The sequence below is a fragment of the Scyliorhinus torazame genome, chromosome 18, assembly GCF_047496885.1.
Source record: "Scyliorhinus torazame isolate Kashiwa2021f chromosome 18, sScyTor2.1, whole genome shotgun sequence".
Lineage (NCBI taxonomy): Eukaryota > Metazoa > Chordata > Chondrichthyes > Carcharhiniformes > Scyliorhinidae > Scyliorhinus > Scyliorhinus torazame.
In genome coordinates this window covers 83,212,531-83,227,097 of record NC_092724.1, presented here as the reverse complement: position 1 = coordinate 83,227,097, position 14,567 = coordinate 83,212,531, and the positions used below count along the sequence as shown (strand labels likewise).

Here is a 14,567-nt window from a genome sequence, read left to right as displayed (position 1 = left end):
TGGTGAATACCGATGCAAAGTACTCATTAAGAATCTCACCCATTTCCTCTGACTCCACGCATAAATTCCCTCTTTTGTCTTTGAGTGGGCCAATCCTTTCTCTAGTTACCCTCTTGCTCCTTATATACGAATAAAAGGTTTTGGGATTTTCCTTAACCCTGTTAGCCAAAGATATTTCATGACCCCTTTTAGCCCTCTTTATTGCGTGTTTGAGATTTGTCCTACTTTCCCGATATTCCGCCAAAGCTTCATCAGTTTTAAGTCACCTAGATCTTATGTATGCTTCCTTTTTCATCTTAGCTAGTCTCACAATTCCACCCATCATCCATGGTTCCCTAATCTTGCCATTTCTATCCCTCATTTTCACAGGGACATGTCTGTCCTGCACTCTAATCAACCTTTCCTTAAAAGACTCCCACAAGCATGGTAGCCTTGTGGATAGCACAATTGCTTCACAGCTCCAGGGTCCCAGGTTCGATTCTGGCTTGGGTCACTGTCTGTGCGGAGTCTGCACATCCTCCCCGTCTATGCGTGGGTTTTCTCCGGGTGCTCCGGTTTCCTCCCACAGTCCAAAGATGTGCGGGTTAGGTGGATTGGCAATGATAAATTGCCCTTAAACATAGAACATAGAAAATACAGCACAGAACAGGCCCTTCGGCCCACGATGTTGTGCCGAACCTTTGTCCTAGATTAATCATAGATTATCATTGAATTTACAGTGCAGAAGGAGGCCATTCGGCCCTTTGAGTCTGCACCAGCTCTTGGAAAGAGCACCATACCCAAACTCAACGCCTCCACCCAACACCAAGGGCAATTTGGACATTAAGGGCAATTTATCATTGGCCAATTCACCTAACCCGCACATCTTTGGACTGTGGGAGGAAACCGGAGCACCCGGAGGAAACCCACGCAGACACGGGGAGGACCTGCAGACTCCGCACAGACAATGACCCAAGCCGGAATCGAACCTGGGACCATGGAGCTGTGAAGCAATTGCGCTATCCACAATGCTACCGTGCTGCCCTTAAGAACAAATAAATCTACACTATATCATTTTACCGTCATCCATGTACCTATCCAATAGCTGCTTGAAGGTCCCTAATGTTTCCGACTCAACTACTTCCACAGGCAGTGCATTCCATGCCCCCACTACTCTCTGGGTAAAGAACCTACCTCTGATATCCCTCCTATATCTTCCACCTTTCACCTTAAATTTATGTCCCCTTGTAATGGTGTGTTCCACCCGGGGAAAAAGTCTCTGACTGTCTACTATATCTATTCCCCTGATCATCTTATAAACCTCTATCAAGTCGCCCCTCATCCTTCTCCGCTCTAATGAGAAAAGGCCTAGCACCCTCAACCTTTCCTCGTAAGACCTACTCTCCATTCCAGGCAACATCCTGGTAAATCTTCTTTGCACCTTTTCCAGAGCTTCCACATCCTTCCTAAAATGAGGCGACCAGAACTGTACACAGTACTCCAAATGTGGCCTTACCAAAGTTTTGTACAGCTGCATCATCACCTCACGGCTCTTAAATTCAATCCCTCTGTTAATGAACGCGAGCACACCATAGGCCTTCTTCATAGCTCTATCCACTTGAGTGGCAACTTTCAAAGATGTATGAACATAGACCCCAAGATCTCTCTGCTCCTCCACATTGCCAAGAACTCTACCGTTAACCCTATATTCCGCATTCATATTTGTCCTTCCAAAATGGACAACCTCACACTTTTCAGGGTTAAACTCCATCTGCCACTTCTCAGCCCAGCTCTGCATCCTATCTATGTCTCTTTGCAGCCGACAACAGCCCTCCTTACTATCCACAACTCCACCAATCTTCGTATCGTCTGCAAATTTACTGACCCACCCTTCAACTCCCTCATCCAAGTCATTAATGAAAATCACAAACAGCAGAGGACCCAGAACTGATCCCTGCGGTACGCCACTGGTAACTGGGATCCAGGCTGAATATTTGCCATCCACCACCACTCTCTGACTTCTATCGGTTAGCCAGTTCGTTATCCAACTGGCCAAATTTCCCACTATCCCATGCCTCCTTACTTTCTGCATAAGCCTACCATGGGGAACTTTATCAAATGCCTTACTAAAATCCATGTACACTACATCCACTGCTTTACCTTCATCCACATGCTTGGTCACCTCCTCAAAGAATTCAATAAGATTTGTAAGGCAAGACCTACCCCTCACAAATCCGTGCTGACTATCCCTAATCAAGCAGTGTCTTTCCAGATGCTCAGGAATCCTATCCTTCAGTACCCTTTCCATTACTTTGCCTACCACCGAAGTAAGACTAACTGGCCTGTAATTCCCAGGGTTATCCCTAGTTCCTTTTTTGAACAGGGGCACGACATTCACCACTCTCCAATCCCCTGGTACCACCCCTGTTGACAGTGAGGACGAAAAGATCATTGCCAACGGCTCTGCAATTTCATCTCTTGCTTCCCATAGAATCCTTGGATATATCCCGTCAGGCCCGGGGGACTTGTCTATCCTCAAGTTTTTCAAAATGCCCAACACATCTTCCTTCCTGACAAGTATTTCCTCGAGCTTACCAATCTGTTTCACACTGTCCTCTCCAACAATATCGCCCCTCTCATTTGTAAATACAGAAGAAAAATACTCATTCAAGACCTCTCCTATCTCTTCAGACTCAATACACAATCTCCCGCTACTGTCCTTGATCGGACCTACCCTCGCTCTAGTCATTCTCATATTTCTCACATATGTGTAAAAGGCCTTGGGGTTTTCCTTGATCCTACCCGCCAAAGATTGTTCATGCCCTCTCTTAGCTCTCCTAATCCCTTTCTTCAGTTCCCTCCTGGCTATCTTGTATCCCTCCAATGCCCTGTCTGAACCTTGTTTCCTCAGCCTTACATAAGTCACCTTTTTCCTTTTAACAAGACATTCAACCTCTCTTGTGAACCATGGTTCCCTCACTCGACCATCTCTTCCCTGCCTGACAGGGACATACATATCAAGGACACGTAGCACCTGTTCCTTGAACAAGTTCCACATTTCACTTGTGTCCTTCCCTGCCAGCCTATGTTCCCAACTTATGCACTTCAATTCTTGTCTGACAACATCGTATTTCCCCTTCCCCCAATTGTAAACCTTGCCCTGTTGCACGTACCTATCCCTCTCCATTATTAAAGTGAAAGCCACAGAATTGTGGTCACTATCTCCAAAATGCTCCCCCACTAACAAATCTATCACTTGCCCTGGTTCATTACCCAGTACTAAATCCAATATTGCCCCTCCTCTGGTCGGACAATCTACATACTGTGTTAGAAAAGGTTCCTGGACACACTGCACAAACACCACCCCATCCAAACTATTTGATCTAAAGAGTTTCCACTCAATATTTGGGAAGTTAAAGTCGCCCATGACTACTACCCTATGACTTCTGCACCTTTCCAAAATCTGTTTCCCAATCTGTTCCTCCACATCTCTGTTACTATTGGGGGACCTATAGAAAACTCCTAACAAGGTGGCTGCTCCTTTCCTATTTCTGACTTCAACCCATACTACCTCAATAGGGTGATACTCCTCGAACTGCCTTTCTGCAGCTGTTATACTATCTCTAATTAATAATGCCACCCCCCCACCTCTTTTACCACCCTCCCTAACCTTATTGAAACATCAAAAACCAGGTACCTCCAACAACCATTTCTGCCCCTCTTCTATCCAAGTTTCCGTGATGGCCACCACATCGTAGTCCCAAGTACCGATCCATGCCTTAAGTTCACCCACCTTATTCCTGATGCTTCTTGCGTTGAAGTATACACACTTCAACCCATCTCCGTGCCTGCAAATACTCTCCTTTGTCAGTGTTCCCTTCCCCACTGCCTCATTACATGCTTTGGCGTCCTGAATATCGGCTACCTTAGTTGCTGGACTACAAATCCGGTTCCCATTCCCCTGCCAAATTAGTTTAAACCCTCCCGAAGAGTACTAGCAAACCTCCCTCCCAGGATATTGGTGCCCCTCTGGTTCAGATGCAACCCGTCCTGCTTGTACAGGTCCCACCTTCCCCAGAATGCGCTCCAATTATCCAAATACCTGAAGCCCTCCCTCCTCCACCATTGCTGCAGCTACGTGTTCAACTGCACTCTCTCCCTATTCCTAGCCTCGCTATCACGTGGCACCGGCAACAAACCAGAGATGACAACTCTGTCTGTCCTGGCTTTCAACTTCCAGCCTAACTCCCTAAACTTGTTTATTACCTCCACACCCCTTTTCCTACCTATGTCGTTGGTACCAATGTGCACCACGACTTCTGGCTGCTCACCCTCCCCCTTAAGGATCCTGAAGACACGATCCGAGACATCCCTGGCCCTGGCACCCGGGAGGCAACATACCTTCCGGGAGTCTCGCTCGCGACCACAGAATCTCCTATCTATTCCCCTAACCAATGAATCTCCTACAACTATTGCTTTTCTATTCTCCCCCCTTCCCTTCTGAGCCCCAGAGCCAGACTCCGTGCCAGAGACCTGACCGCTAGGGCCTTCCCCCGGTAGGTCATCCCCCCCAACAGCATCCAAAACGGTATACTTGTTTTGAAGGGGAACGGCCACGAGGGATCCCTGCACTGTCTGCCTGTTTGTTTTTTTCCCCCTGACTGTAACCCAGCTATTCTTGTCCTGTACCTTGGGTGTGGTTACCTCCCTGTAACTCTTCTCAATCACCCCCTCTGCCTCCCGGATGATCCGAAGTTCATCCAGCTTCAGCTCCAGTTCCCTAACACGGTCTTTGAGGAGCTGAAGTTGGGTGCACTTCCCGCAGGTATAGTCAGTGGGGACACCGGTGGTATCCCTCACCACCCACATCCTACAGGAGGAGCATGTAACTGGCCTAGCCTCCATCCCCTCTTACCTTAAAGAATATAGCTGCTGTGTGGACTAACTAGATCTCCGCCCTTCGACTCTGCTCCCAGTCCCACTCAAACCCAGCAAAGTCCCACTCAAACCCACTCTGTTCAGTCCATGTCCTTGAGTTTTAACGAAAGCCTCCTTCTCCTCCGCCGTCCCTGGAATTGTGCGTAACTCTCAGCCTCGCTGGATACACCAAAACTTCCTGTAAACTCCTGGCTCTCTTCACACTCTTTGCGGAAATGTCGGAAACAAAATGAAAGGAGCACCTTACTTCCTCCTCACCTAACTCCCTCGGTCACCAAACTCTCACTATCGCACTCAAAAAGCACCAAATTCAGCACTCCCTCGGTCACCAAACTCTCACTATCGCACTCAAAAAGCACCAAATTCAGCACTCCCTCGGTCACCAAACTCTCACTATCGCACTCAAAAAGCACCAAATTCAGCACTCAGTGCAAACAAAGTCTGCACTGTAGGGGATCACTTTTATACTGTGAATCTAGCCTCTGAAAAACTGGCCTAATCCAATTAACTAATTAACAAGCTCCAGCTGCAAGTGCCTAGAAGTAGAAGCCTGTTTAAAGCTGATTGAAAATTCACCTTCTTCTAAACCAAACAGCAACTTTTAAGTTAATTAACTAAATAAAAGAAAGACTAAACTTTAGATAAAAATGAAGCCTTATACTCCCTCGGTCACCAAACTCTCACTATCGCACTCAAAAAGCACCAAATTCAGCACTCAGTGCAAACAAAAACTTGGCCCTTAGTGTCCAAAATTGCCCTTAGTGTTGGGTGGGGTTACTGGGTTATGGGGATAGGGTGGCGGTGTTGACCTTGGATAGGGTGCTCTTTCCAAGAGCTGAAGCAGACTCGATGGGCTGAATGGCCTCCTTCTGCTCTGTAAATTCTATGATTTCAAATGTGGATTTACTCTTAAACAGCTGCTCCCAATCCACACTCCTTAGCTCCTGCTGAATTTTGTTATACTTGGCCTTTCCCCAATTTAGCACTCTTACTTCAGGACCACTCTCGTCTTTGTCCATGAGTATTCTAAAACATATGGAATTGTGATCGCTATTCCCAATGTAATCACCGACTGAAACTTCAACCACCTGGCCGGGATCATTCCCCAATACCAGGTCCCGTATGGCCCCTTCCCGAGTTGGACTATTTACATACTGCTCTAAAAAACTCTCCTGGATGCTCCTTACAAATTCTGCTCCATCTACGCCTCCAACACTACATGAGTCCCATTCAATGTTGGGGAAGTTAAAATCTCCCATCACGACCACCCTATTGCTCCTACGTTTTTCTATAATCTGTCTACATATTTGTACCTCTAATTCACGCTCGCTTTTGGGAGGCCTGTAGTTAAGTCCCAACAATGTTACTGCACCCTTCCTATTTCTTCGCTCAAACCCATATTGCCTCAGTGCTCGAATCCTCCATAGTGCCCTCCTTCATCACAGCTGTGATATCATCTCTGACCAGTAATGCAACTCCTCCACCCCTTTTACCTCTCTCTCAATCCCTCCTGAAGCATCTATACCCTGGGATATTTAGTTGCAAATCTTGCCCTTCCCTTCCCCCAACTTCCTCTTAAATAAACCCCTCTCTCCTCCATCCCCTCACCAGTCTAGGCTCTAGGCTCATCGCTAGCTGCCTTAACATTTCCAGCAAGCCGCAGACCCTCCCCCACCTCACTCCCGTTCACCAGCTAACCTCAGCCTGCTAGTGAAGTAGCCCCCCCGCCAGAGCTTTATGCACCAGAGAAAAAAGGAAAATTCCCTACTGATGTGATACTTCACATCAGTTTTAAAAAAAACACCAAACCCAGGAACCAAAACTCCCCTGCCCCTCCTTCAACCCTGAAATAACCTCAATTTTCCAAAAGCTATATACTCCCTCAATACAAAAACACAAATTTAAATTAGCAACATCTATATACAAAAAAGGAAGACAAATAAAACACACAACATTATAACAGTGTCCCCAAACAAACCTTTCCAACCATCAGCAAAGTCCCACTCAAACCCATTCTGTTCAGTCCATGTCCTTGAGTTTTAACGAAAGCCTCCTTCTCCTCCGCCGTCCCTGGAATTGTGCGTAACTCTCAGCCTCGCTGGATACACCAAAACGCATACTGCTGTTATATAGCACTGGCTTCCCCTGTTGAAGGTCACACGCCCCAATAATAATAATAATAATCTTTATTGTCACAAGTAGGCTTACATTAACACTGCAATGAAGTTACTGTGAAAAGCCCCTAGTCGCCACATTCGCTGAGAGAGAATTCAGAATGTCCAATTTGCCTAACAAGCAAATTGTCTTTCGGGACTTGTGGGAGGAAACCGAAGCACCCGGAGGAAACCCACACAGACACGGGGAGGATGAGCAGACTCAGCATGGACAGTGACCCAAGCCGGGAATCAAACCTGGGTCCCTGGTGCTGCGAAGCAACAGTGCTAGCCGCTGTGCTAAAGTGCCGCCCATAATGAAGTACCTGTGTTGGTGCTGCTGTTAGCTATGAAGCTCACAACCAAAGGCAACCGATTAAACTGCACAACCTGGTACGTATTGTATGCCAAGTCCACCACGACATCTTGATATATTTGGATGCTGCTGCCTTCTCCCGACACCTCACTATTTTATTTGGCTTTGGCTCACTTCAGAACCCTCTCCTTCGACGTATAGCTATGAAAGCACACTATCACCGCTTGTGGTGGCTCATTCGCTCGTGGTTTCATCCGGAGCGACTGTTGTGCTTTATCCAGCTCAATGTGGGGGCAGGGGGAACCTGATCCTCCTTCCCCAACAACTTTGAAAACATCGTCACAAAATGCACAGTCGGCCTCGGGCCCTCCACCCTCTCAGGCAACGACACTATCCTGAGGTTCCGCCACCTCGACCTATTCTTCAGGTCCTCGACGTTAACCGTCAGGTCCTTGTTCCTGTCCTCCACCATCTGCAGCTCGGCATCCAGAAAGGCTAACTGGTCACTGTGTTCATGTGACAGCATTTCATCTGCCAAGGCTCTCTACTCTAATTTGTCTTTGCTGTTAGCTCCCATTGCCTGTTTCATGCTGATCCTGGTGTTTTGGATTGTCTATTACAGGAAGTGGTTGGCCTACAGCAAACTCTACCGACATGTGGAAGTCAATGCCACCTCTCTGCTCCAACATCTCACCAGCATTGAGTATCAGTGGGGACTGGCACAGGTCACCCTGCAGCAGCTAGATGTATGTATAGACTGTAAATTGGGGGAGTGTGAGGAGTATCCACAGAGATTGTAAATTGGGGTGTGTTGGGGGATTGCACAGAGACTGTAAATTGGGGAGTGTGAGGGGTTTGCACACAGCCTGTAAATTGGGGAGTGTGAGGGGTTTGCACAGAGACTGTAAATTGGGGAGTGTGAGGGGTTTCCACAGAGACTGTGAATTGGGGATTGTGAGGGGTTTGTACAGAGACTGTAAATTGGGGGGTGTGTGAGAGGTTTGCACAGACACTGTGGATTGGGGAGTGTGAGGAGTTTGCACAGAGACTGTAAATTGGGGAGTCTGAGGGGTTTGCACAGAGACTGTAAATTGGGGGAGTGTGAGAGGTTTGCACAGAGTGTAAATTGGGGGTGTGAGGGGTTTGCACAGAGTGTAAATTGGGGAGTGTGAGGGGTTTGCACAGAGTGTAAATTGGGGAGTGTGAGAGGTTTGCACAGAGTGTAAATTGGGGGAGTGTGAGGGGTTTCCACAGAGTGTAAATTGGGGGTGTGTGGCGTTTGCACAGAGTGTAAATTGGGGAGCGTGAGGGGTTTGCACAGATTGTAAATTGGGGGAGTGTGAGGGGTTTGAACAGAGACTGTAAATTGGGGAGTGTGAGGGGTTTGCACAGAGTGTAAATTGGGGAGTCTGAGAGGTTTGCACAGAGTGTAAATTGGGAGTGTGAGGGGTTTCCACAGAGTGTAAATTGGGGGAGTGTGAGGGGTTGCACAGTGTAAATTGGGGGCGTGTGAGGGGTTTGCACAGAGTGTAAATTGGGGAGTGTGAGGGGTTGCACAGAGTGTAAATTGGGGAGAGTGAGGGGTTTGCACAGAGATTAAATTGGAGAGTGTGAGGGGTTTGCACAGAGTGTAAATTGGGGTATGTGAGAGGTTTGCACACAGACTGAATTGGGTTGTGTGAGGGGTTTGCACAGAGACTGTAAATTGCGGGGGGGGGCGGGGGGGGGGGGGTGAGGGGTTTGCACAGAGACTGTGAATTGGGGAGTGTGAGGGGTTTGCACAGAGACTGTGAATTGGGGAGTGTGAGGGGTTTGCACAGAGTGTAAATTGGGGAGTGTCAGGGGTTTGCACAGAGACTGTGAATTGGGGAGTGTGAGGGGTTTGCACAGAGTGTAAATTGGGGAGTGTGTGGGTTTTGCACAGACTGTAAATTGGGGAGTGTGAGGGGTTTGCACAGGCACTGTAAATTGGGGAGTGTGAGCGGTTTGCACAGAGACTGTAAATTGGGGAGTGTGAGGGGTTTCCACAGAGACTGTGAATTGGGGAGTGTGAGGGGTTTGCACAGAGTGTAAATTGAGGAGTGTGAGAGGTTTGCACAGAGTGTAAATTTGGGAGTGTGAGGGGTTTGCACAGAGACTGTGAATTTGGGAGTGTGAGGGGTTTGCATAGATTGTAAATTGGGGAGTGTGTGCGGTTTGCACAGAGTGTTAATTGGGGAGTGTGAGGGGTTGCACAGAGTGTAAATTGGGGAGTCTGAGTGGTTTGCACAGAGACTGTGAATTGGGAGTGTGAGAGGTTTGCACAGAGTGTAAATTGGGGGAGTGTGAGGGGTTTGCACAGAGTGTAAAATGAGGAGTGTGAGAGGTTTGCACAGAGTGTAAATTTGGGAGTGTGAGGGGTTTGCACAGAGACTGTGAATTTGGGAGTGTGAGGGGTTTGCATAGATTGTAAATTGGGGAGTGTGTGCGGTTTGCACAGAGTGTTAATTGGGGAGTGTGAGGGGTTGCACAGAGTGTAAATTGGGGAGTGTGAGGAGTTTGCACACAGACTGTAAATTGGGGAGTGTGAGGGGTTTGCACAGAGACTCTAAATTGGGGGAGTGTGAGGGGTTTGCACAGAGACTGTGAATTGGGGAGCGTGAGTGGTTTGCACAGAGACTGTAAATTGGGGGAGTGTGAGAGGTTTGCACAGAGACTGTGGATTGGAGAGTGTGAGGAGTTTGCACAGAGACTGTAAATTGGGGAGTCTGAGTGGTTTGCACAGAGACTGTAAATTGGGAGAGTGTGAGAGGTTTGCACAGAGTGTAAATTGGGGGAGTGTGAGGGGTTTGCACAGAGTGTAAATTGGGGAGTGTGAGAGGTTTGCACAGAGTGTAAATTGGGGAGTGTGAGAGGTTTGCACAGAGTGTAAATTGGGGGAGTGTGAGAGGTTTGGACAGAGTGTAAATTGGGGGTGTGAGGGGTTTGCACAGAGTGTAAATTGGGGAGTGTGAGGAGTTTGCACAGAGTGTAAATTGGGGATTGTGAGAGGTTTGCACAGCGTGTAAATTGGAGAGTTTGAGGGGTTCACAGAGTGGAAATTGGGAGGGTCTGAGGGGTTTGCACAGAGACTGTGGATTGGGGAGTGTGAGGAGTTTGCACAGAGACTGTAAATTGGGGAGTCTGAGGGGTTTGCACAGAGACTGTAAATTGGGGGAGTGTGAGAGGTTTGCACAGAGACTGTAAATTGGGGGAGTGTGAGAGGTTTGCACAGAGTGTAAATTGGGGGTGCGAGGGGTTTGCACAGAGTGTAAATTGGGGAGTGTGAGCGGTTTGCACAGAGTGTAAATTGGGGAGTGTGAGGGGTTTCCACAGAGTGTAAATTGGGGGTGTGTGGCGATTGCACAGAGTGTAAATTGGGGAGCGTGAGGGGTTTGCACAGAGTGTAAATTGGGGGAGTGTGAGGGGTTTGCACAGAGACTGTAAATTGGGGAGTGTGAGGGGTTTGCACAGAGTGTAAATTGGGGAGTGTGAGAGGTTTGCACAGAGTGTAAATTGGGGGAGTGTGAGGGGTTTCCACAGAGTGTAAATTGGGGGAGTGTGAGGGGTTGCACAGTGTAAATTGGGGGTGTGTGAGGGGTTTGCACAGAGTGTAAATTGGGGAGTGTGACGGGTTTGCACAGAGACTGAATTGGGGTGTGCGAGGGGTTTGCACAGAGACTGTAAATTGGGGGGGGGCGGTGAGGGGTTTGCACAGAGACTGTAAATTGGGGAGTGTGAGGGGTTTGCACAGAGACTGTGAATTGGGGAGTGTGAGGGGTTTGCACAGAGACTGTGAATTGGGGAGTGTGAGGGGTTTGCACAGAGTGTAAATTGGGGGTGTGAGGGGTTTGCACAGAGTGTAAATTGGGGAGTGTGAGGGGTTTGCACAGAGTGTAAATTGGGGGTGTGAGGGGTTTGCACAGAGTGTAAATTGGGGGAGTGTGAGGGGTTTGCACAGAGTGTAAATTGGGGAGTGTGATGGGTTTGCACAGAGTGTAAATTGGGGTGTGTGAGAGGTTTGCACAGAGTGTAAATTGGGGGAGTGTGTGGGGTTTGCACAGACTGTAAATTGGGGAGTGTGAGGGGTTTGCACAGAGACTGTGAATTGGGGAGTGTGAGGGGTTTGCACAGAGTGTAAATTGGGGAGTTTGTGGGGTTTGCACAGACTGTAAATTGGGGAGTGTGGTGGGTTTGCACAGAGTGTAAATTGGGGAGTGTGAGGGGTTTGCACAGAGTGTAAATTGGGGGTGTGAGGGGTTTGCACAGAGTGTAAATTGGGGAGTGTGATGGGTTTGCACAGAGACTATAAATTGGGGCGTGTGAGGGGTTTGCACAGAGTGTAAATTGGTGGAGTGTGAGGGGTTTGCACAGAGTGTAAATTGGGGAGTGTGATGGGTTTGCACAGAGTGTAAATTGGGGGAGTGAGGGGTTTGCACAGAGTGTAAATTGGGGGTGTGAGGGGTTTGCACAGAGTTTAAATTGGGGAGTGTGATGGGTTTGCACAGAGTGTAAATTGGGGAGTGTGAGGGGTTTGCACAGAGTGTAAATTGGGGGTGTGAGGGGTTTGCACAGAGTGTAAATTGGGGAGTGTGAGGGGTTTGCACAGAGTGTAAATTGGGGAGTGTGAGGGGTTTGCACAGAGTGTAAATTGGGGGTGTGAGGGGTTTGCACAGAGTGTAAATTGGGGGTGTGAGGGGTTTGCACAGAGTGTAAATTGGGGAGTGTGAGGGGTTTGCACAGAGTGTAAATTAGGGAGTGTGAGGGGTTTGCACAGAGTGTAAATTGGGGAGTGTGAGGGGTTTCCACAGAGTGTAAATTGGGGAGTGTGAGGGGTTTCCACAGAGTGTAAATTGGAGGTGTGATGGGTTTGCACAGAGTGTAAATTGGGGATTGTGATGGGTTTGCACAGAGTGTAAATTGGGGGTGTGAGTGGTTTGCACAGAGTGTAAATTGGGGGAGTGTGTGGGGTTTGCACAGACTGTAAATTGGGGAGTGTGAGGGGTTTGCACAGAGACTGTGAATTGGGGAGTGTGATGGGTTTGCACAGAGTGTAAATTGGGGGTGTGATGGGTTTGCACAGAGTGTAAATTGGGGAGTGTGAGGGGTTCGCACAGAGACTGTAAATTGGGGAGTGTGATGGTTTTGCACAGAGTGTAAATTGGGGGTGTGAGGGGTTTGCACAGAGTGTAAATTGGGGAGTGTGAGGGGTTTTCACAGAGACTGTGAATTGGTGAGTGTGGTGGGGTTGCACAGAGTGTAAATTGGGGGTGTGAGGGGTTTGCACAGAGTGTAAATTGGGGAGTGTGAGCGGTTTCCACAGAGACTATGAATTGGGGAGTGTGAGGGGTTTCCACAGAGACTATGAATTGGGGAGTGTGAGGGGTTTGCACAGAGTGTTAATTGGGGAGTGTGAGAGGTTTGCACAGAGTGGAAATTGGGGAGTGTGAGGAGTTTGCACACAGACTGTAAATTGGTGAGTGTGAGGGTTTTGCACAGAGACTGTGGATTGGAGAGTATGAGGAGTTTGCACAGAGACTGTAAATTGGGGAGTCTGAGTGGTTTGCACAGAGACTGTAAATTGGGAGAGTGTGAGAGGTTTGCACAGAGTGTAAATTGGGGAGTGTGAGGAGTTTGCTCAGAGTGTAAATTGGGGAGTGTGAGAGGTTTGCACAGTGTGTAAATTGGAGAGTGTGAGGGGTTTGCACAGAGTGTAAATTGGAGAGTTTGAGGGGTTGCACATAGTGTAAATTGGAGAGTGTGAGGGGTTTGCACAGAGTGTAAATTGGGGGATTGTGAGGGGTTGCACAGTGTAAATTGGGGGCGTGTGAGGGGTTTGCACAGAGTGTAAATTGGGGAGTGTGAGGGGGTTGCACAGAGTGTAAATTGGGGTATGTGAGAGGTTTGCACAGAGACCGAATTGGGGTGTGCGAGGGGTTTGCACAGAGACTGTAAATTGGGGGGGGGCGGTGAGGGGTTTGCACAGAGACTGTAAATTGGGGAGTGTGAGGGGTTTGCACAGAGATTGTGAATTGGGGAGTGTGAGGGGTTTGCACAGAGTGTAAATTGGGGAGTGTGTGGGGTTTGCACAGACTGTAAATTGGGGAGTGTGGTGGGTTTGCACAGAGTGTAAATTGGGGAGTGTGAGGGGTTTGCACAGAGTGTAAATTGGGGGTGTGAGGGGTTTGCACAGAGTGTAAATTGGGGAGTGTGATGGGTTTGCACAGAGACTATAAATTGGGGAGTGTGAGGGGTTTGCACAGAGTGTAAATTGGGGGAGTGTGAGGGGTTTGCACAGAGTGTAAATTGGGGAGTGTGAGAGGTTTGCACAGAGTGTAAATTGGGGAGTGTGAGAGGTTTGCACAGAGTGTAAATTGGGGGAGTGTGAGGGGTTTGGACAGAGTGTAAATTGGGGGTGTGAGGGGTTTGCACAGAGTGTAAATTGGGGAGTGTGAGGAGTTTGCACAGAGTGTAAATTGGGGATTGTGAGAGGTTTGCACAGCGTGTAAATTGGAGAGTTTGAGGGGTTCACAGAGTGGAAATTGGGAGGGTCTGAGGGGTTTGCACAGAGACTGTGGATTGGGGAGTGTGAGGAGTTTGCACAGAGATTGTAAATTGGGGAGTCTGAGGGGTTTGCACAGAGACTGTAAATTGGGGGAGTGTGAGAGGTTTGCACAGAGACTGTAAATTGGGGGAGTGTGAGAGGTTTGCACAGAGTGTAAATTGGGGGTGTGAGGGGTTTGCACAGAGTGTAAATTGGGGAGTGTGAGGAGTTTGCACAGAGTGTAAATTGGGGATTGTGAGAGGTTTGCACAGCGTGTAAATTGGAGAGTTTGAGGGGTTCACAGAGTGGAAATTGGGAGGGTCTGAGGGGTTTGCACAGAGACTGTGGATTGGGGAGTGTGAGGAGTTTGCACATAGACTGTAAATTGGGGAGTCTGAGGGGTTTGCACAGAGACTGTAAATTGGGGGAGTGTGAGAGGTTTGCACAGAGACTGTAAATTGGGGAGTGTGAGAGGTTTGCACAGAGTGTAAATTGGGGGAGTGTGAGGGGTTTCCACAGAGTGTAAATTGGGGGTGTGTGGCGATTGCACAGAGTGTAAATTGGGGAGCGTGAGGGGTTTGCACAGAGTGTAAATTGGGGGAGTGTGAGGGGTTTGCAC

The 14,567-nt window shown here is 48.4% G+C and overlaps 1 protein-coding gene across 1 annotated transcript in view; it reads left to right on the top strand.

Moving 5' to 3' along the window:
* Positions 1-14,567, top strand: part of unc13d (unc-13 homolog D (C. elegans)) — a 653,595-nt gene that overhangs the window by 307,053 nt on the left and 331,975 nt on the right. The window contains exon 13 of the mRNA XM_072481965.1: positions 8,009-8,132. Within this exon, the coding sequence (XP_072338066.1) occupies positions 8,009-8,132 (124 nt within the window). The remainder of the gene's footprint in view (positions 1-8,008; positions 8,133-14,567) is intronic.